We start from the raw sequence: 20,661 nt of genomic DNA on the forward strand, positions 1-20,661 counted from the left end.
TTCCGCAGGCGAAGCTTTCTTCCGCCAAGGGTGTTGTGGGAACCAGTTGCGTAGAGGCGATGCCACCCTACTGGGTCCACCGGGCCGAGGCCCGACACCCCACGCCTCTGCGGGCAGGGACAGCCTCGCGGCCTGGAGAGGGGTGTCAAGAAAGCTACCGGGTGAAAAAGCTGGTGCATGGACAATCAGCCTTAACTCGGGCGCCCTGTTTGTCCGGACAACCAGAGGACCCCAGAAGTAGTACAAGGTTTTCCTATTTTCAAACTTACAGGATAGTTCAGAATGCTAGAGAAGCCACAGGGGAGGACCTCGGAGCATGTGCGTCCTCACTGGGAGCACATGCCAGGGCAGGTGAACAGGGGCTGAAGATGACCACCCCCCAATTCCCTCCTCCCCTGGCCTGGATCCCACTCCCCTTGCTGGGAATCACACACACACTGCAAAGATGGTGGTGGGGGTCATTTCTAGCCTTTATTTTCTGGTTATAAAAGTTTAACACATGGAGGGCGCTGAATGTGAACTCAGGACTGTGTGTCAGGAAAGCCCTGTGGGATCCAGACTCCTTAGCTGGCAAACAGGGAGAAGCCGTCCTGGAGTTCCACACTCCGCCCCAAGGCAGCATGACAGCAATGATACAACAGACTTGGCGGAGGGGAAATGCTTGGCAAACCGTAAAAAGATGTCTGTGGTCTGTGTCCCCACCCTCGGTGGGGGTAGCACCAGCAGGCTGAGCCCTGCCCAGCCCCTGGCATGCACACACCACCTGCAGCCTTCTGAGGGGCTGGGTTGCAGCCACACACCATTCCCCTCAAGCCTGGTGGAATGGGGCCTCAGTGGGGCCCTTCCAGAATCGGGCATCGGCGGCGGCCAGCTGAGTGAGCAGCGCCTCCAGCTGGGGTCCGTCCTCTGGGAAGCGCTCGGAGAAGGAGCGGATGAGGCCAGCGGCCGAAGCTTCATACTCCAGCAGCTGCACTTCAGAACCTGCGGGAGCAGATGGCAGGGGGAGGAGAGGTTGGAGCTCAACGGCAGAGAAGGGGCTGGACAGGGGAGCAGAGTCCACTAGTGACCACCATGACTGACTGGGCGCCGCCGGCTCTCAACAGCCAAGCCCTGGGCTTCAGGCCCAGGGCCTTAATTCCGTCCTCACAGTGCTACAGCAAGTTTACTGAATGAATGGCTGCTGGGGCTGAAGTTGTGGTGCAGCAGCCGGGGATGCTGGCACTGGTTCGAGTCCTGGCTGCTCAGTTTCCCATCCAGCTCCCCTGCTCAAGCGCCCCTGGTAGAAGGCAGCAAATGACGACCTAAGTACTTGGGCTCTGTCACCCATGTGGGAGACACAGACCTCACCCAAATGGGGGGGGAGGGGTGTGAGCCTGTGGACGGTAGATCTCTCTTCTCTGTTGTTCTGCCTCTAAAACAAATCTGTTTTTAAAAGATTTATTTTGCCTTTACTGGAAATTCAGATATTACAGAGAGGAGGAGAGACAGAGAGGAAGATCTTCCATCGATGATTCACTCCCCAAGCGGCCTCAACAGCCAGAGCTGAGCAGATCCAAAGCCAGGAGCCAGGAGTCTCTTCCAGGTCCTCCCAAGCAGCTGCAGGGTCCCAAGGTTTTGGGCCATCCTCAAAAATAAGAAGAGCTCCTGGTTCCTGGCTTTGTATTGGCTCAGCTCCAGCTGTTGCGGCTCACTTGGGGAATGAATCATCGGACGGAAGATCTTCCTCTCTGTCTCTCCTCCTCTCTGTATATCTGCCTTTCCAATGAAAATAAATCTTTAAAAACAACAACAAAACCCTGCTGCCTGTTTGCCTTCCTGCCTTCACTTCAGAAAGGCTTATGCCAGGTGCCGTGTTAGTCAAAACAGAGACAGCCTCCTGTTCAGTTTAGCAGCTGCTTCCTTTCTGGATTATTCTAAGCCTCAGTTTCATCTCTACAGGGGAAGGCTTGGTATGGGCTTACTGAGCACAACACTAACATGTTGCCTGGGGTTTGGCAGGTGCTACATCTGCTCCCCACATCATCACCTCCAAGCCAGTTTATTCATCTTTGAAATGGACCTATTGCAGGGAGCGACTGCAGGCTCATGCCAATCATGGCCCCCAACACTCCCCAACACACTGCTGCTGCTCCACCTTCAAATGGTGCCCTGGGCTCTTGGCATCCTAAGCTATATGGGAACTAAAAGCAAGTCCGGATGGCCCCAGTTCAAGTCCTGGCTGCAAATTGTGACAGTGAGGCCGACAGCCCTGCCTCCCCAAGCCGCCAGCAGTTCGTCTATAGGAAGTGTTAACCGGGTGCACAGCATACAGGGGTCCTGCTGAGTTAGCTGGCGTGTCATTGCCATATCATCACCATCACTCCTGCCTCTGAGGACCCAACCTGTCCTTCCTTCAGTGCTGGTCTAGCCCCCACTGCCTCCCTCAGACACTTCCAGAAGCTCTCAATGGCAGCCACTGTCTCTTCCTCCCTGTAAGGCAAGCGGGACGTCTGCGCTCCCATGCGGGCTGCTGGAGGTTGGTTGGCGAGATCATCTGATCTAGTTCTGCCCAGGTACACACAGGTGGGACTTGAAATTCCCTAAGTCTAGAGTGCTTCGTTTCCCAGTTGAAAATTCTGTGGGGGGCCTGGCGCCGTGGCCTAGTGGCTAAAGTCCTCGCCTTGAACACGCCGGGATCCCATATGGGCGTTGGTTCTAATCCTGGCAGCTCCACTTCCCATCCAGCTCCCTGCTTGTGGCCTGGGAAATAGTCAAGGACGGCCCAAAGCCTTGGGACCCTGCACCTGTGTGGGAGACCTGGAGGAAGTTCTTGGCTCCTGGCTCCAGAATGGCACACTTGGGGAGTGAATCATCAGACGGAAGATCTTCTTCTCTATCTCTCCTCCTCTGTATATCTGACTTTGTAGTAAAAATAAATCTTGAGAAAAGAAAAAAAGAAAATTCTGTTGGGCCCATGAATGGTGTCACAAATACCCAATGGCCTGGGGCAGAACAAAGGCTCCCCCATCCCCACCCCTGCTCCAGGTGTTCAAGGCTTTGTCTCATTCTTTGGGCTGTCATGCTTTGCTTGTGCAACGATTTGTTGCCATATCTTGTCGTCCCTGACAGGCCGTGAAATATCTGAAAGGAGGGCCTGGGTCCTCTTCACTGCTCAGCCCCCAGTGGGTCATGCAGGCACGGCAGGACCTGGTAAAACCAGCTGGCAAGCCCCCGGGGCAGCTGCTGTGCGAGCAGGGTCCATGCTGTCATGGAGACACACCAGCAATAGGCGAAGCATGATGAATGTGCCAAGAAAATGACCGTGAAGGGGTACGCTGCTGGCCGGCTGAGGGGTCAGGAGCACACCTCAAGGGCCATGCCTCTTGGCAGGAACTGGAATGGCGAGCAGCCGACCTACAGACCTGCGGGGAGACAGGCAGGGCCAAAGGAGCCGCGGCTCCAACCTGTCACAGGAGGCGAGTGAGCTCAGTGGACCACGTGGATGGAAGGTCCAGCGGGTCCAGTGGCATGCGGATAGGCTCAGAATGCCCCGGAAATGGAATGGTCATTTGGTAAGGCAGGAGGAAGATGAGGCCACTGATTCAAGTTCATCCCTGGGTTCCGCTGGGCCTGCTGAGTCCCAGCTTGCAGCCTGACCTGACCTTGTGCGTGGACACTCGCTGGGCCTCAGCGTCCAGATGCAGCCCCAGCTGCTAATGCAGCCCAGCAGGCTCCAAGTGCGCTTGTGCATGCGTGTGTGTTAGCGGCAGAGGCCTCGGCTTGAGGTCTGGCATGGGAAGGCCCCATAGCACAGGAGGGCGGCCGGTAGGGAGCGCCCCAGGCAGTGTCTCCGGAGCCCCAGGCACCCTCCCTGCGCCCTCACCCAAGGGCCCCGGGGTTCTCTACCTTCCAGGCGGGTGTTGGGCTGAACAATGAGCTTGCGGGCCTCCTTGCGCAGCAGCACCGTGTCCCGGAGGGTGAGGAAGCACTCGGGAGGCTCGTCGGTGACCGTGGCGTAGCCCTCGTACAGGGCTCTCCCGCCCACCACGTCCCCCGTGGACTTCAGCACCTAGAGGGAGCCGGTGTCTGGGTGCCTAGGCTGGAACTCAGGAGCTCCCGTGACGACCGCGACGGTGTTAAGGGGTGACTGAGCCATGGGGGCTCCTCCCCTGGGAAAGGAACTGAGGCCTTTCCAAGGTGCCCCGAACATGAATACTCCCAGCCTCTGCCAGTTCTGACAATGTGGGGTAGGCCGAGAGCACGGCTACATTTGGGATTCCTGGTCAAGGCTTCCCTGCTGGCTGTGCTGTTGGCTTTTTCCAGGACCTGATCCAGGAAAACAACCCCCTAAATGCCCCATTTTCTTTCAAATCATCGCCAAGACTGTGGCATGGAAGGGCCTCTCCGGCATGGAGACCCAGCTCCCAGAAGCTGCCGGGAAGCTCCATGCCAACTCGACATCAGCTGCTCAAGGCTGGCAGGAGCTGGAATTTGATTCCTCTGTCGAATGACTGATTGCTATTATTAATAAAGTGTTGGGGGGCGGGGAGGGCGCTGTGGTGGTATAGCTAGCTACTCCTCTGCCTGTGGTGCTGACATCCCATACAGGTGCTAATTCAAGTCCTGGCTGCTCCACTTGCGAACCAGCTCCCTGCTAATAGCTTGGGAAAGCAACAGAGATGGGTCAAGGCCTTTTGTGTCTCTTAACCCATGTGGTAGACTGGGAAGAAATTCCTGGCTGCAGGGTTTGGACCAGCCCAGATCTGGCCATTGCAGCCGTTTGCAGATGGAAGATCTCTTTGTCTCTCCCTCTGTCTCACTCTGTAACTCTGACTTGCAAATAAAATAAATCTTTAGGGGAAAAAAACAAAAGTTTGTGGAATAATTTTAGATCTAGAGAAAGCTGGCAAGGTAGCAGCCCAGCCCAGCTTCCCGTTGCTAACTCTTACATAACTGGTGTCTTACTCTTTAGCTATGGACGTCAGATGTCAGGGGTTTTCACCTCTCTGGGATCCAATCCATCGCGCTGTTTTACAGTGACTGGCTTTTAATTTCTAACTTTATTTTACTTTAATGGCCAGGACACATGATCATTTATGAAAAAAAATGGCGAATTGGGTAAGTCACACGCAGGAGGCCGTGGCAGGCAACTGTTTCTTTGTGTGACTTAGTGTGTAGATTAGAGGCCAGGCCCGGCAGAGGCTCAGCCGCTCAGACCACGTCCCCACCCACTGGGCTCCCTCCCTATGCTGTTTTGTTTCGTCTTTGTGAAGTAAGACAGTGAGACAGATCTAAGCCATCAACAGGTGGGGCCCCAGAGAGGTGACAACAGCTTCTAGCTGGTTCCTTCTTGACATTTCATGCCGGCTCCAGTGACACCTCCTCCACGAAGCCTGCCCTGGCCACCCAAGCTCAGGTGGCCCTGCACCCTGTTCCCCTCCAGGCACACCCGCCCATCATGTGGTTGCATTGGCTGTCTCCCGCCTGGCATGCCTTTCCCCACTGTGATGGGGCTTCGCCTGCAACTCCCCAACACGGGCTGTGAGACGTGTGGAATGGAGGAAGGAACTGACCCTGGAGACCCCAAGGCTCTGTTAACAGGGTTGGAGCGGGGAATGCAGAGATGGTGGGGGGAAGTCCAAGGGGACCCACTTACCTGCAGCCTCCGCAGGAACCGTTCTAGGGCAGGCCTGCCCACCGACCGGATCTTGTTCCGGTCAAGGCGCACTCGGGCATCTGGGCGTCCATCTGCGCCTGTGGTGGGGGTGACGGTAACGAGGCCTTCGCCGGCCTCCAGCAGGACCCTCAGGATCACAAAGCGGGCCTGCATGTGGGCCTGTAGGGCGGATACGGAGACAGCGGAGGAGTTCACATGGCCACCCCATCTTTGGGCACCCTGCCGGCCCTTTTCTGCCTGCCTACTTCCAAAGTTGCCCAGAGTGGCCGACGGTAAGGCCCCACCCCATCCTATGTCACTCATCCTGCTTCCTGCTTTCCCATCCTGGGGGGCCCCTCTCTGCCAGCACCCCACGTGCTTTCTCCTGCCCAGTCTTGTGGGTGCTCCTCAAGAATGATGCCACTGGGCACCGCCAGCCCCCGTTGACCAACAGAGGCCCAGAGGGGAGAAGGGACTGGCTCAGGGTCACACAGCGGGGAAAAGCAGAACCAGGCCCCAGACACGAGTGCATCTCACGATGTTACAATGCTTCTTCAAACCCACAGATGTGTGTTTATAGAAAAAAAATCTCTCTTGCTTTCCCTCTTTGCAAAGTGCACATGGGAACTGGGCAGTCCAGCTGGTGGGCTCAGGGGCTGTACGCAAGCTGTTTTGCTGCTCACCAGGAACTTTCTGGAACCACACTGCTCACCAAACATCTGAAGCTTCCCTACGGTTGGTCCTGGTACCAGTTAATTCCCTGGAGTGTACTTGGTGTATGCACAGTGCAAAATGGGCTGCTGGTGGGGGGAGGAAAATTGTGCCCTCTGACACCCCCTAAATATCAGGGAGGGAGGAGGGAAGACCACTCCCACTTCACAGACAAGGGACACTGAGGCTGACTCACAATAGTCACTTTGGTGGCCGGGATTAGGCCCAGTTCACCTACGGGCAAGCCTGGGGTCCCATCCTCGCACCCAGCCTCCCCTTCGCCTGGCCCCTGCACCTGTCGCCAGCTGGAGGCCTCAGGGGTATAGAACTCCAGAGCCAGCAGCCCGGCCCGAGCCATGTTGAGCCAGTTCACATAGATCACGTCTTCCGCATCAGCTCCCTTGAAGCCAAAGATCCTGGAATGACCGTGACGGGAGGGTCAGAGGAGAAGCCGACGGCGGGGTAGGGGCGTGCACCTCCCAGCCCACTGCTCCTACTCCAGCACTTGAGGGTTGAGGCAGAGGTAGAGGCCCACGCTCTCGGCCCGGCACTCCTCGTAGCTCGAGGCGATGTTGCTGAACTTGCTGTCCCAGGTCTCGCCGCTGCGGTACCAGCTCTGGATCTGGGAGAAGAATCCCGGGGAAGCCAGATTAGGGGTGGGGTGGCTCTGCCAACCCCCTCCCGTGCCCACCTCCCCAGCATGCTGGCTGCCCTCACCCGCTCCCCGGTCTCCGGATTGACCACTGTCTCCTGGTCGAAGTTCAGTGCTCCTTTCTCATCCTGCAGGAGGGTCAGGCACACAGAGTTGAGTGAGGGGTGGCGGGGTTGGGGGGGTCCCATCCCAGTCCTGGATCTGAGAAGTGGCTCCGGATGGTGAGGCTGGCAAGCCTGGGGCCTGGGACGCCACGGCCTCTCTGAGCCTGCCAGCTCCCTACCTACAGCACAGAAAGGGATACGGAGGGGCAGACTAAGAGGGTCCCCTGGTCACAGACAGACCCACACTTGGGTGGGTGTTGGGCACAGCAGTGAAGACATGTCTAGGCACCCACATCTCAGACCCCGAGTGCCTGGTTCAAGTCCCGGCTCTGCCTCCAAGTCCAGCACCCCACCAGTGTGCACCCAGGAGGCAGCAGGTGACGGCTTAAACACTGCCACCCATATGGAGACTTGGACGGGGTTCCAGGCTCCTGGCTTTGGCCTGGCCTAGCCCTGGCCGTTGCAGACATTTGTGCATCAGATGGTGGAAGACTTTCCCCCATCTCTCGACAATAAATCAGAACCCGCAAGTACCACAGTGTCTCTTAACAGGAACAGCCACGCGCCAAGTACCTGGGGCGGGCCAGGGAGCACCACCCAGCTTGGCCAGGAACCCCATCAACGCAAGAGCCATCCTGGGCCTAATGCGGGTAACATACATGCCAGGGAGGTCACCAGCTGGACAAGATGCCCACCAGGCTGCTGTCAGCAGGAAGGGGCAGCTCTGAGGAGAGGTAGCTTCCCACCGCCATGATACCCAGAAATTCCCGGCCAGGGGAGCAGCAACGTGAGGACAAAGTGCCGCAGCCTCAGCACAGGGAGCATGCGTAACCCAGCCCAGTCTCTGCCAGAGGCTACGCCCACCCAGACCCCGAGCACTGCTCTGCCTCAAGGAACGGGGGCAGTAGCTGCGACCTCCCAGAACCCTCCATACACCAATGGGCTCATCAGAGCTCTCTCTGCTGGCAGGGTTGTTTCCTCACCACCCCAGAGCCCGCAGAGGGCTGGGGCCTCTACACCCCAGGTGGAGGCAGAGGGAGCCCCACACCTCCAGTACCACCACTGGTGGAACCTTCTCACCTGCACGAAAAGCTTGCCGCTGCCATGGCCCAGCAGCTCATGCAGCCCGACCTGCACGTCGAAGGAGGGCCCCTTCCAGCGGATGTACAGGTCCTGTCAGGACAAGTCAGGGGACCCCTCTGTCTGTTGTCCGCCCAGGCCAACCCCAGGGCTGGCCATGGCGCACGGTCTCCCCGACCAAGCCTAGCAGCCACCCGGAAGGGAGGGAGGGGGCAGGGCCTGCTCCTTGGTGTGACCCACAGTGGCACAACTCAGTAGCCCAGCCAGGACGGAAGCCGCACTCTTCCCAGGGCAGTTCTTGAGCCAGAACTGCTGAGGCCTGGCCCTGCTCAGCCTGTTCACCTTGTCGTCCTCCTCCAGAAAGGTGAGTTTCTCCCGCTGTGTGGTATAGGCCACGGCCAGCACATTTCCCAGTGACACGTTCTTGAAGCCTTCAGTCTGCCTCAGGTCATCGTCTGGGGGTCAGGGAGAAGGGGCAAAGGTCAGATAAAACAGAGGGCTGGTAGCGGCACGGAGCAGGGGATGCATGGGGGAGGGGAAGACACGGAGGAAGGAAACTCACAGTTGGGGATGTTGATGCCGGCGGGGATCCCGGAGCCCGCGAAGGTGAGGACGTCCAGGGAGGTGAAGTCGGGGGTGAGGAACTTGTCCTTCTCGAAGGCGGGTGGCCAGGGCAGCTCCTTCAGCAGCTGCTCCGCACTGGCCACCAGCCGCTCAAACTTGGCACTCATGGCTTTGTTCACCATGGCCACGAAGCCTGTGGGGATGGCAGAAGCCATGGAGGGGGCGTCAGGCCTGGTCCCGCCCCTGCCATGCATGTGTGCCACGCCTCCTGGGCACAGCTGCCCCGTTGGGGACAGCAGGGATCCTGCCGCATTGGGTCCTAGGCAGGAGTGCTTGCAGGTGGGTGGCCTGGCCTACTCTTCCTCCGGCCCCTGGGCCAGGGGCTGCTCCTCCCAGGCTCACCCCTGGGATGGATGACTGTTCATGTCAGTCACTCTTCCAGCCTCCAAATGCAGCAGCCTGTGTTCATCACCTCCCATCTGGCCAAAGCTAAGGTCACTCAGCCCGAGGTCACACACCCAGGGAGCCAGGCCAGATTTGGGAACTTTCGCAGCAGTCTGCCTAGAGCCTGGGCCCTGCACCTGCTGCCTGTGGCCCAGGTCCCACTCAGGGCTGTCATGTGTGGATCCAAATACTGCTAACATGGGGATATCTGAACAAGGGTCAGCTTTGCGTCACTGCATCTGGGACACAGCATATAAGGTTAATATTTACCACAGCTGCTGCTGTTACTACGCTCATTGGCAGGTAGAAGGAAGAGACAGCCCTGGATTGGGGGGTGGGTAGCCTGAACTTGGACCAGGGAAAAAAGACGCTGCCCCCAACCTGCGTGCAGCAGAAGTTACCTTCAAACTCTCCCCGGGAACCGAAGGGGTCACGATAGCTCTCGATGAACCCGATGTAACTAGAGAGGGGAGAGAAGAACTCGGATGCAGCAGGGGTGGGCAGGAGGGGCTGGGGCTAGAGGCAGGGACCTCACCTCTCCACGATGGGGGCCTTGTCCTGGATCCAGAAGCGAGAGCCCCGCTTGTGGGCCTCGATGGAGCCCTGTGTGAAGCTCTCCATGTACTGGGCCAGCATCTGCTCCTGGTGGGTGTTGGCTGCGTACGCCTGGTGAAGTGGGAGGAGGTAAGCCCTGTCAGTCAGCTGCAGGCCTCCTGGGCTGCTCCAGCATGGGGGAGAGGGGTCCCCCCGACACACACATAAAGCCCAAGCCCCCACAACTGCAGCCGACCCTACCTTGGCATTCTCCAGCTGCTCCACCACCTTCTGGAGGATGGGACTATAGTCACCCCGGGTCACCCGGAAGTGGCTGCCCCGGAACTCGTAGCTCTTCAGCTTGGAAGCCACATCCGAGTCAGGAGAAGGCTCTGGGGGAAAGGCCGGCAGGAGGTACCTCAGCAGGCTTCCGACCACAGCCTGCAGGCTCTAAGATCATCAGTGGCTCCCCAGCACACCACTGAGGGATGAGGATAAAATGGCCAGGTGACACGCTTGGTTCAGGTCCTTTATACGATTAGCTTGTCAATGCCCACCCCAACTTTCCATTTTATAGATGGGGACTCCAAGGCACAAGGGGCATGTGGGCCACAGGAGGCCAGCCAGGATCGAAACCCAGAGGAACAGACTGTATCTTAAAAGATGGCTGCGAGGCATAGCTTGCTAAGCTTCTGCCTGTACAGCCAACATCCCACATGGGCACTGGTTTAAGTTCCCATCCAGCTCTGGGGAAGTAGTGGTGGATGACCCCAGTGCTTAAAGGGCCCTGCACCCACGTGGCAGACGCCGAAGGCACTCCAGCCTCCCAGCTTCAGGCCAGCTCAGGGCCGGCTGCTGTGGCCATTTGAGAAGTCAACCAGCAGATGGAAAGATCTGTCTCTCCCTCTCTTAACTTTGCCTTTCAAAAAATAAGTCAATCTTACCCAAGCAAACAGACAAAAAAAAAAAAAAAGGACAGTCACTTTCCCGGTGAAACTGAAACCGGGGAAGCTTGGGCGCAGCTGTGAGCCCAGGAGGGCAGGGGCCACATGACACCAACACGCCATCATACCCCGTGTGCCATATTTGCTTTTTGGATTATAAAGTTATCTGTGACACAGATAGGGTGAAGCGGGAGTGTCTACATCTGCTTCACTTTCTAAATGCCTGTGATGGCCAAGGCCAGGCTGGGGCTGGGGGTCAAGGGCCAATCTCTAATGTCCTTGGACACTCCTGACCCACTGGCACCACAACACAATGTTGTCCCTCCTAGAAGGAACGGCTGACCTCGCCCCTTGCCACCTGGCTCCAGGGTGGACTTGAGACCAGGTGGGGACCAACAAAGCGTGCTCCTCGCCTGACTGTGGAGAAGCAAACAGAAAAACCAGAAGCAGTGGCAGGCCCCAGGCATGGAGACCTGGGAGAGCAGGGCCCTGTCCAGTGGGAGTAGCTGGGTTGGCGGCTCAGGAGTGGAGGGGGTGAGGGCCCGTGGGAATCCAGGGCCGGAGCTGACCTGTGTTCAGCACCGACGCCAGCCGCACCTCGTAGCGGGGCTTCCCGTCCCCGTCAAGTTCCTTGAAGAGCCGCGTGTTGTAGGCACTGAGGTTCTGGAAGAGTTGGGGGCCAGTGAGGACCAGAGGGGGCATGGCACACGGAGGGGGAGAGAGATCAGCCCGGGGAAAAGCACCTCCCGCCCCCCACTGACTTGGCGTGGGCAGCAGTGGGCAGGCTGGGCTGGCTCTCCACTCTGCTCCACCTGCCAACGGTTGGGTCCCAGGTGAAGCCCAGGAACAGGTGCTGGCGTGGGGGTGGGGCAGGAGGAGGACTCCCACCTGTGAGTCCAGGAAGTCTTGGGCCAGTTTGGCGTCCTCCATGGTGCAGTCCCCAGAAAAGTAGGTGGTGATTCCCTGTCAGGGAACAGGGAGAGGCGAGGAGTTGCGGAGGCTGGGAGCGACAGGAGGGGCTGGCAAGGCCCTCTGAGAGCTTCCTGTACCTCTTCTCGGCAGCCTCTGGAGATAGGAAGCCAGCGACCACTCCCCTCACCCTCCCCAGCTCCCGTACCCAGTATCCTGGGATGTCAGCTTTGGGAGGTCCCCGGGAGACATTGTGTCTGCCCTGATTCCCATATCACAGGGGACACGACTGAGGCCGGCTGGGCAGAGTGGCTGGGCCTTGACGAGCATGAGGCAGGGCCTGCTGCCCACCCCTGCCTCCAACCTGGAGGGCCTGGGAGGACGCTTTCTGCCGCCCACGCACTTGGTGCCTCACCTCCTTCCCCAGCCCCAGGTGCCGAAGCCTTGGTGCCAAAGAGAACATGAGCTCCCCGCAGGTCTGCCACAGGCCCCTGACTTCTTCAGGATGCTGCTGGGCTGCCTTGCTTCCCAGGATCACCCGCTCCAGCTTCTCCTGCAGGGGAAGGATGCTGTTGGTGGGGGCACCACCGCACAAACTCAGCCTCCAGAGTATCCCCTCCCAGCTCCACGTCCAAAGACTCCTGCCTCCCTCCCAACCCAACCCTGGGGTCTCCACGGAAGATGCCCAGGCCAGGTGCTCCAAGATGGCACTCAGGCATTGACCTTGGGTGCCATGGTGAGGGGCTGCGGGGCAGGGACTTCATCTGACTCTGGTCTGGAGGTGGGGCCTTTGGGAGGTGACTAGGGTTACAGAAGGCCAGCAGGGTGACCCTGAGAAGGGACAGGTCTCACCCCACCATGCCCTGTGCCACCTCAGCAAGAAGGCCGCCCCTGGATGCAGGTCCTCAACCCTGAGACAGAACCATGAGCCAAAGCAGACCTATATTCCTCACGGAGTCACACAGCCTCAAGTATTTCATTATAGCAACAAAGAGTGGACCAATACACCTTCGTTCCTCCTCTCTCCACCCCTTGAAGATGAGGGGGTTCCACTCTCCCAGATACCCCAGCTTCCCACGGCCACATTCCACCCTGATCTGAGCCCTGGGTCAATACCATCCCAGGTGCTGGGCTTGTTCATCCACAAAGAGCCTGCCCACCCTCAGGGTGTCACAGTGTACCAGTGGCTGGCACCCCTCAACTCTGGGCTCCTTCTGCCATCCTTACCCCCACTCCACGAGACCCCTCCTCCCCATCCTCCTCAACTTCCCCTCACCTCACCTTGGGCAGGTTGGGAACAAACTTGGTGTCGCCAAAAGATTTATAGTTGCCCATGTTGGAGAAGACGCCCGCTGCATAGACCAGGAATGCCTGAGGGAGGAGACAGGCATCAGAGACAGGAAGTACAGCCTGCTTCTCCCACCCCAGGCCTCAAAGGCCAGAGCTGAGTGGATCCGGAACTGGGAGCCAGGAGCCCCTTCCAGGTCTCCCAGGTGGGTACAGGGGCCCAAGAACCTAAGCCAACCTCTGCTGCTTTCCCAGGCCATAAGCAGGAAATTAGATCAGAAGTGGAGCAGCCATGCCCTAATTAACTATGTAAAGATTATCAAACTAAAAGAAAACAAAAAAGAAAAAGAAAAGAAGTGGAGCAGCCAGGACTTGAAGTGGCACCCACATGGGATGCTGGAATCACAAGTGGAGGCTTAGCTTGCTATGCCATGGTACCAGCCTCTAATCCTCCTCTCTCACATACAGGAAAGCAGGGCCACATTCTCGAAGACTCTTGGTTGGACAGACTAGCCCAGTAAAGGCTTTTGGAGGATGATGTAACAGAATCGGGCAACGGTACATGCAAAATCTTGGGCCAAACATTCTGTTCTATAGGCAGACCCCTTCAAGCCCTGTCAGGAGAAGACAGGCACACTCTATACACCCAGGGACAAAGAGATGGTGACATGGTCAATCGAAAAGAATGAAGTGGAGTCCTACGGACCCTCTGTGAATTATCCAAGATGTAGCATTTAGTGAGAACGCAGGATGCAGAACACGGACGGCGCCCTCTCTCTCTCAGCCAAAGTACAATCAGGAAGTGCCCTTCGGGGTGAGCGTGTGACACGGACACACACACACATACACGGCCACAGCAGCCTTGCCGGGGTCCTTGGGACTAGCACCAGGAAAGAGACGTTGTGCTTCGTCTGGTGTCTTTCTGCCACTGAGAATACATGTAGCGCTTGTCTGCCGGATCCAAATTAAACACCATGGCACAGGCAGGACCTTCTGCCCAGAGCTAGGCCACACGCAAAAGACCCAGTCCAGAACTCACACCTGCTGAGCCCTTTGCCATCATTAGGGCAGCCGCATCTTGGGAGTCCAACATTGTTGTAAGGGGGTGAGCCCAATGCTCAGGCCCAGACAGCCCATATGGAGGTGTTACAGGGGCCAGAGTCGTGTAGTGGATAGCTACAACCTACAACATCAACATCCCTCATGGGCACCAGCTCAAGTCCAGCAGCTCCACTTCCACTTCTGGCCGCTGTGGTCATTTAGGGAGTGAACCGGTAGATGCAAGATCTCTCGTTGTCTTTCCTTCTCTCTCTCTGTTAAGTCTGCCTTTCAAATAAATAAACTGTTAAAAAGAGAAAAAACTTATTCCAGGAACCAGCATCACAGTTAGCAGGCTAAGCCAGCCTCCTCCTGTTGTACCAGCATCCCATATGGGCTCCAGCTCAAGTCCTGGCTGCTCCACCTCCCATCCAGCTCCCTGCTTGTGGCCTGGCAAGGCTGCAGAGCAGGATGGCCCAAGTTCTTGGGCTTCCACACCAGTGTGGAAGACCCGTGACTGGCTGGCTGGCTGACTCCTGGTTTTAGATCAGCTCAGCTCAGCTGTTACATCCATTTGGGGAATGAATCAGCACATGGAAGATCTTTCTCTCTGTCTCTCCTTCTCTTTCAATCTGCGTTTCCAATAAAAGGAAATACATCTTAAGAAGAATTTATTCCAAAGGAAAACACTGAGGGTTTAGCAGGGAAGGTCCTAAATGTGTAACCTTTTGTTGAATCCTCCGAGCTGCTCCCGAGAGAGCAAGCCATGTTCCTGTATCCCATCCGACAGAACTGACCTGATATTCCTCCTCGCTGAGGCCCTCGGCCAAGGCGTGCTGCTGCAGCTGCTCAGGGTCCTGGGCTCGGAAGAGGCGGCTGAGCAGGGCATAGATGTAGGGGGCTTCGGGGGAGGTCTGTAACAGCACAGCCAGGCCCCCGTACCAGGCAGCCCGTGACAGGTGGTGAGCGTAGAGGCGCTCCGTGGGCGAGAGCAGGCGAAAGGCCTCACGGCAGTCCAGGCTAGACACGCCGATGTCATTGGGCAGGATGTACTGGGTGTCCGCCATGGGCCCTGCCGAAAGCCAGCCACAGTGGTCATCACGGCCTCACACCACGCGCATACACACACTGGCTCCGAGCCCTGGCCATCTCCTCTCAGCCTTCCACGCCCACAGGAGGCAAAGACTGGGGTGCCTGCTCAGCGCACAAGCTGATTTCAGATGGCGGGCTGGATCCAAGGAAACAGCAAGTGCCCAGTGTTGGGGGGACCCACAAAGCTTAGGGGTCCGACTCACAGCCTTGGCCCCCATCCTCGGTCCCCTTCAACACCCTCAGGCCCCCAGGCTGCCAGCAGGTAACCCCACTAGCAAGCGTGACTCAGCCTAACTTCTACAACTTAACTCAAGTGCTTCATGTTTTGCACTTCCTGATCTCTTCTGTAAAAAACAAAAAAAGCGGGGGGTGGGACCTGCATGATAATAACCAGCCCCCAGTGTGTGTGTGTGTGGGGGGGGTATTTATAAATGAGATGAGTCACCCAACAGGAGCACTTCCTTCCTGGCGTCCCCCTGGCTCCAGGGGTCTGACCCGTTCTCCTCCCTCTACCCAATGAGCGGCCAGGGAGGTCGCAGAAGTCCATGGCTGGAGGAGAAACCCAGTTTACAGCTAGGGAAACTGAGGTTGGACAAAGCCAGAAAACAACCGGGCGGTTTCCAGGCTCCTTTAGGATCAAGGCCGTCTCACAACCCACGATACTTTCCACACCCCCTTCCCTGCCCGGGAACAAGCGTCCAGCCTCCCCATGGGACATCCCCAAGCCTCCGCCACAACAGCAGGATCCCACAGGTTCCAAAAGGGGTGCTGCTTGGAGCGCCCTTGGCCCCGAGGCCTGGATGCATCTGGAAAGAGTACTGGAGGGTGAGCAGAAAGAGAATGATCCAGCTTCGCCCTGACCCCCTGGGGATGATACACCTTGACCCTGAAACCCGGGCCGCCGCACCTCACCTGCAGCAGCTGCTCCGTTCCCAAACTCACTTCCTGCTTCCGGCTCCCCCATTCATTGGGGCGCCGCAAACCCCGCCCCGATAGGCCAATGGCGTGGCTCCGAGTCCTAGAAAAGCGTCAGCTTCAGCCAATAGACGTGCCGGACGGGCTCCTCCTCCCGCTCCGCCCCCGGCCGGGCCGACTCCCCGCCCCCAGGGGCTACGCGGCGGGGCGCTGACTGGGCCCTGAGTTCGTGACCTATAGTCCCTGTGTGAGTCTCGCGTTGGGACTGAGCAACCTTCGTGCCCTGCCTGGGGGCGGCCTAGGCCAGTGGGCCGTGGCTGGCTAGTTGACAGACCGACTGACTGGTCGGCTGGCTGGCTGACTGGATGACCAGCTGACTTGACTGGCTGACTGCCGGTTGACTGGCTGACTGGCTGGCTGACTGACTGGCTGACTGGCTGACTGGCTGATTGACTGGCTGACTGACTGACTGGCTGACTGGCTGACTGACTGACTGACTGACTGGCTGGCTGACTGACTGGCTGGCTGACTGATTGACTGGCTGGCTGACTGACTGGCTGGCTGACTGGCTGACTGGCTGCTGACTGACTGACTGACTGGCTGGCTGATTGACTGGCTGGCTGACTGGCTGACTGGCTGATTGACTGGCTGGCTGCTGACTGACTGACTGACTGACTGACTGGCTGACTGACTAGCTGGCTGACTGGCTGGCTGACTGGCTGGCTGGCTGATTGACTGGCTGACTGATTGACTGGCTGGCTGACTGACTGGCTGGCTGACTGACTGGCTGACTGGCTGACTGACTGACTGACTGACTGGCTGACTGACTGGCTGACTGACTGACTGGCTGACTGGCTGGCTGACTGGCTGACTGACTGGCTGGCTGATTGACTGGCTGACTGGCTGACTGGCTGACTGGCTGACTGGCTGACTGGCTGACTGGCTGGCTGACTGGCTGGCTGGCTGATTGACTGGCTGACTGGCTGACTGACTGACTGACTGACTGGCTGGCTGGCTGACTGGCTGGCTGACTGACTGGCTGGCTGACTGGCTGACTGACTGACTGACTGGCTGACTGACTGACTGGCTGACTGGCTGACTGGCTGGCTGACTGGCTGACTGACTGACTGGCTGACTGCCTGGCTGCCTGGCTGACTGACTGACTGGCTGACTGGCTGACTGGCTGACTGGCTGACTGACTGACTGGCTGACTGACTAGCTGACTGGCTGGCTGGCTGGCTGACTGACTGACTGGCTGACTGGCTGACTGGCTGACTGGCTGACTGACTGACTGGCTGACTGACTGGCTGACTGGCTGACTGGCTGGCTGACTGACTGACTGGCTGACTGGCTGGCTGACTGACTGGCTGGCTGACTGGCTGACTGACTGACTGGCTGACTGGCTGACTGGCTGACTGGCTGGCTGACTGACTGACTGATTGACTGGCTGGCTGGCTGACTGACTGGCTGGCTGACTGACTGGCTGACTGACTGGCTGGCTGACTGACTGGCTGGCTGACTGGCTGACTGACTGGCTGGCTGACTGGCTGACTGGCTGACTGGCTGGCTGGCTGGCTGACTGACTGACTGACTGGCTGGCTGACTGACTGGCTGACTGGCTGGCTGACTGGCTGACTGACTGACTGGCTGACTGGCTGACTGACTGACTGACTGACTGACTGACTGGCTGGCTTACTGACTGGCTGGCTGACTGGCTGACTGGCTGACTGGCTGACTGGCTGACTGACTGGCTGACTGGCTGACTGACTGGCTGACTGGCTAACTGACTGACTGGCTGGCTGGCTGACTGGCTAACTGACTGACTGGCTGACTGGCTGACTGACTGGCTGACTGGCTGACTGGCTGGCTGGCTGACTGGCTGACTGGCTGACTGGCTGACTGGCTGACTGACTGGCTGACTGGCTGACTGACTGGCTGACTGGCTAACTGACTGACTGGCTGGCTGGCTGGCTGACTGGCTGACTGGCTAACTGACTGGCTGGCTGACTGGCTGACTGGCTGACTGGCTGACAGAACCACGCTGCAGCCAGCATGGAGCTCTGGGAACTGTCCCCCCATGGCTCTGACCTGCTGGCCTGGGGGTGACACCCTAGTCTGGAAGCCTCCGTGGCTGGGGCCTGCAGTCAGGGACGGAGCACAACCCGCCCCGCAGCTCCTCACCACCCTGCTCACCACACTTGCCTCAGGCCCCTGCGCTTCGCGGTGAGGACGGGAAGAGCGTGGCTGGTTCCTTAGCTCTCCGGGTACCGGACAGACGGGGCGCCTCTGTGCCCCTCTGAGAGGCAGCCTGGGACAGACCGAGTCTAGCAGATCCCGGACTGGATGAGGACGGCCTGTGGAGGGGCCAGAGGGGAAGTCTCAGAGTTGGGTCATGTCACCTGGACTTAGGTGTCTGTGACCTTGCGTCAGTCAGCCAGAAAACCAAGCTATAAAGTGAACCCATTGTCAGGTTCGATGGCTCAACTGGCTAATCCTCTGTCTGCAAGCATCAGCATCCCATATGGGCACCAGTTCATGTCCTGGCTGCTCTACTTCCCATCCAGCAACCTGTTTACAACCTGGAAAAGTGGTGGAGGATGGGCCCAGGATGGTAGCCTAGTGGTTAAAGTCCTTGCCTTGTATAGAGATCTTTCTGTCTCTCCTCTCTGTATGTCTGACTTTCCAATAAAAGTAAATAAATAGGGCTCAGCACGGTGGCCTAGTGGCTAAAGTCCTCACCTTGAATGCACCAAAATCCCATATGGGTGCAGGTTGTTCTAATCCCGGCAGCTCCACTTCCCATCCAGCTCCCTGCCTGTGGCCTGGGAAAGCAGTGGAGGATGGCTCAAAGCGTTGGGACCCTGCACCCGTGTGGGAGACCGGGAAGAGGCTCCTGGCTCCGGATTGGCACAGCACTGGCCATTGCAGTCACTTGGGGATTGAATCATCAGACAGAAGATCTTCCTCTCTGTCTCTCCTCCTCTGTGTATATCTGACTTTGTAATAAAAATAAATAAATCTTCAAAAAAAAAAGTGGTGGATGATAACCCAAACCTTGGGTCCCTGCAGGTGTGGGAGACCTGGGGAATGCTCTCCTGGCTTTCCATTGTCGCAGCTCCAGCCATTGCAGCCACTTGGGGAGTGACTCAGTAGACAGAAAATCTTTCTATCTCTCCATCTCTGTCAATCTCCCTTTACAATAAAAATAAATAAATTTTTAAAGATTTATTTATTTTATTACAAAGTCAGATATACAGAGAGGAAGATCTTCTGTCTGATGATTCACTCCCCAAGTGAGCGCAACGGCCGGTGTTGCGCCAATCTGAAGCAGGGAACCAGGAACCTCTTCCGGGTCTCCCATGCAGGTGCAGGGTCCCAAAGCTTTGGGCCGTCCTTGACTGCTTTCCCAGGCCACAAGCAGGGAGCTGGATGGGAAGTGGAGCTGCCGGGATTAGAACCGGCACCCATATGGGATCTTGGTGTGTTCAAGGCGAGGACTTTAGCCGCTAGGCCACGCCGCCGGGCCCAATAATTTTTTTTAAAAAGTGAATCCATTCCAAATATACTACAGGTGTCAGGGATGAGTTGATTGGCAGCGCTGGCCCCTAGGGTTGTGCAGTGTATTGGGAGACAGAAATCCTGCATGTTCTCCTGGCCTGCCCCGGAACACAGGCCCAGGAAAGTGTCTGCCCACTCGACGGCCAGTGAGGTCCTGCCAGCATGACAATGCCCCAACCCTTAGGACTGACCACGGTGACAAGCGCAGCACCTCAGCACTGCCTACAGCGTCGGGGAAGTCACCCCTCTGCTTTTACGGGTATCCATTCTCATGATCTTTTGAAAAAAGAGGCCATGTAGTTGAAAAGCAAGCAGAGGAACAGAGAGGGAGGAACAGTGTCCACCTCTTCGTTGTCTTTAAAATGGGTAGGAATTGCACCCTTGACAAGTTGCACCCTTGACAAATTGCACCCTTGACAAGTGTACACTCAGCAGGCAGTGCTGTCTGCCGCCGCCAGGGGGCAGGCGATGAACGCAGTCCCCCAAACAAGCTGCACCATCGCCCCTTACAGTCGCTTGCTTAGCAGCTGGGCGGGAAGCTGGAACAGCAGATCACCTTACCCGTAGTACAACTGGGGAAACTGAGGCTGGGGTTTACTGACTTCTAGAAGGCCACGCAGCATTCCTCAAATATCCCTGAATGAAGCTCTGCTTTATTCAGACCTTCTATCACCCTGCTGGCTCCACCTTACACATGCAAACACACACACATGCATATCCATGGAGCCCTGGCCTTATGATTGTTCCCATCCTTGGCTCTGTCCCATGGGAGTTAAGAACCAAAAGAGAGACAATTGAGGAACTAACATTGAGTTTCTCTTGTTACAGGTGCCTTGCGTACATGTACGGCCAGTTCATGAGGTAGGGACTGCTATTTCATGGAACAGTTGGGGAAACAGGCTCTAAGTGCTGGCAACGGGTGGAACTGGGGCCGCTAGGGCCTGCTGACCCCTCCCACTGACCACTCTGGGATCCCTGCAGTGTCCGGGGTGGGCCCGCTCCTTGTCTCTCCTCCCACAGGTACCCATGCCTGGTCCCCAGCAGGGCCAGAGACACAGGAGAGAAGGATTTCTAGAGCTGGATGTGTAGGGTGGGAAGGGAAGACTTGAAAGCCCCTGCTAGTCCTCCCCCACAGCCCACCCATAGCAGGGCCGTGCTCCGGAAGCAAGACCCTAATTACATGTTCTCTCGCCA

The 20,661-nt window shown here is 57.6% G+C and overlaps 1 protein-coding gene across 2 annotated transcripts; it reads right to left on the reverse strand.

Moving 5' to 3' along the window:
• Positions 1–452: 452 nt before the first annotated feature.
• Positions 453–15,982, reverse strand: DPP3 (dipeptidyl peptidase 3). 2 transcript variants are annotated; one of them, XM_058662760.1, is made up of 18 exons: positions 15,907–15,982; positions 14,700–14,974; positions 12,859–12,948; positions 11,993–12,130; positions 11,557–11,631; positions 11,238–11,331; positions 9,986–10,116; positions 9,726–9,856; positions 9,592–9,650; positions 8,745–8,939; positions 8,525–8,637; positions 8,183–8,275; positions 7,064–7,126; positions 6,844–6,968; positions 6,642–6,762; positions 5,636–5,815; positions 3,886–4,048; positions 453–981 (listed from the first exon to the last, which is right to left on the reverse strand). In XM_058662760.1, exons 1-18 carry the CDS (start codon positions 15,956–15,958, stop codon positions 809–811), a joined length of 2,271 nt encoding a protein of 756 aa, XP_058518743.1. In that variant the 5' UTR covers positions 15,959–15,982; the 3' UTR covers positions 453–808. The 2 variants fall into 2 exon arrangements, with proteins under 2 accessions (XP_058518743.1, XP_058518744.1); XM_058662761.1 differs by lacking the exon at positions 15,907–15,982 and adding an exon at positions 15,874–15,893.
• Positions 15,983–20,661: the final 4,679 nt, after the last annotated feature.

The sequence above is a fragment of the Ochotona princeps genome, chromosome 4 (assembly GCF_030435755.1).
Source record: "Ochotona princeps isolate mOchPri1 chromosome 4, mOchPri1.hap1, whole genome shotgun sequence".
NCBI classification, from domain to species: domain Eukaryota; kingdom Metazoa; phylum Chordata; class Mammalia; order Lagomorpha; family Ochotonidae; genus Ochotona; species Ochotona princeps.

Bases quoted from the DNA above. Each gene is read 5' to 3' on its own strand.
- DPP3 (XM_058662760.1), bottom strand. From the start codon at position 15,958: ATGGGGGAGCCGGAAGCAGGAAGTGAGTTTGGGAACGGAGCAGCTGCT. The intron at 12,131-12,858 runs GTGAGGTGAGGG...CTTCCCCTGCAG, and splicing joins TTGTTCCCAACCTGCCCAAG to GAGAAGCTGGAGCGGGTGAT. The intron at 10,117-11,237 runs GTCAGCTCCGGC...CCTTTCCCCCAG, and splicing joins GGCGTCGGTGCTGAACACAG to AGCCTTCTCCTGACTCGGAT.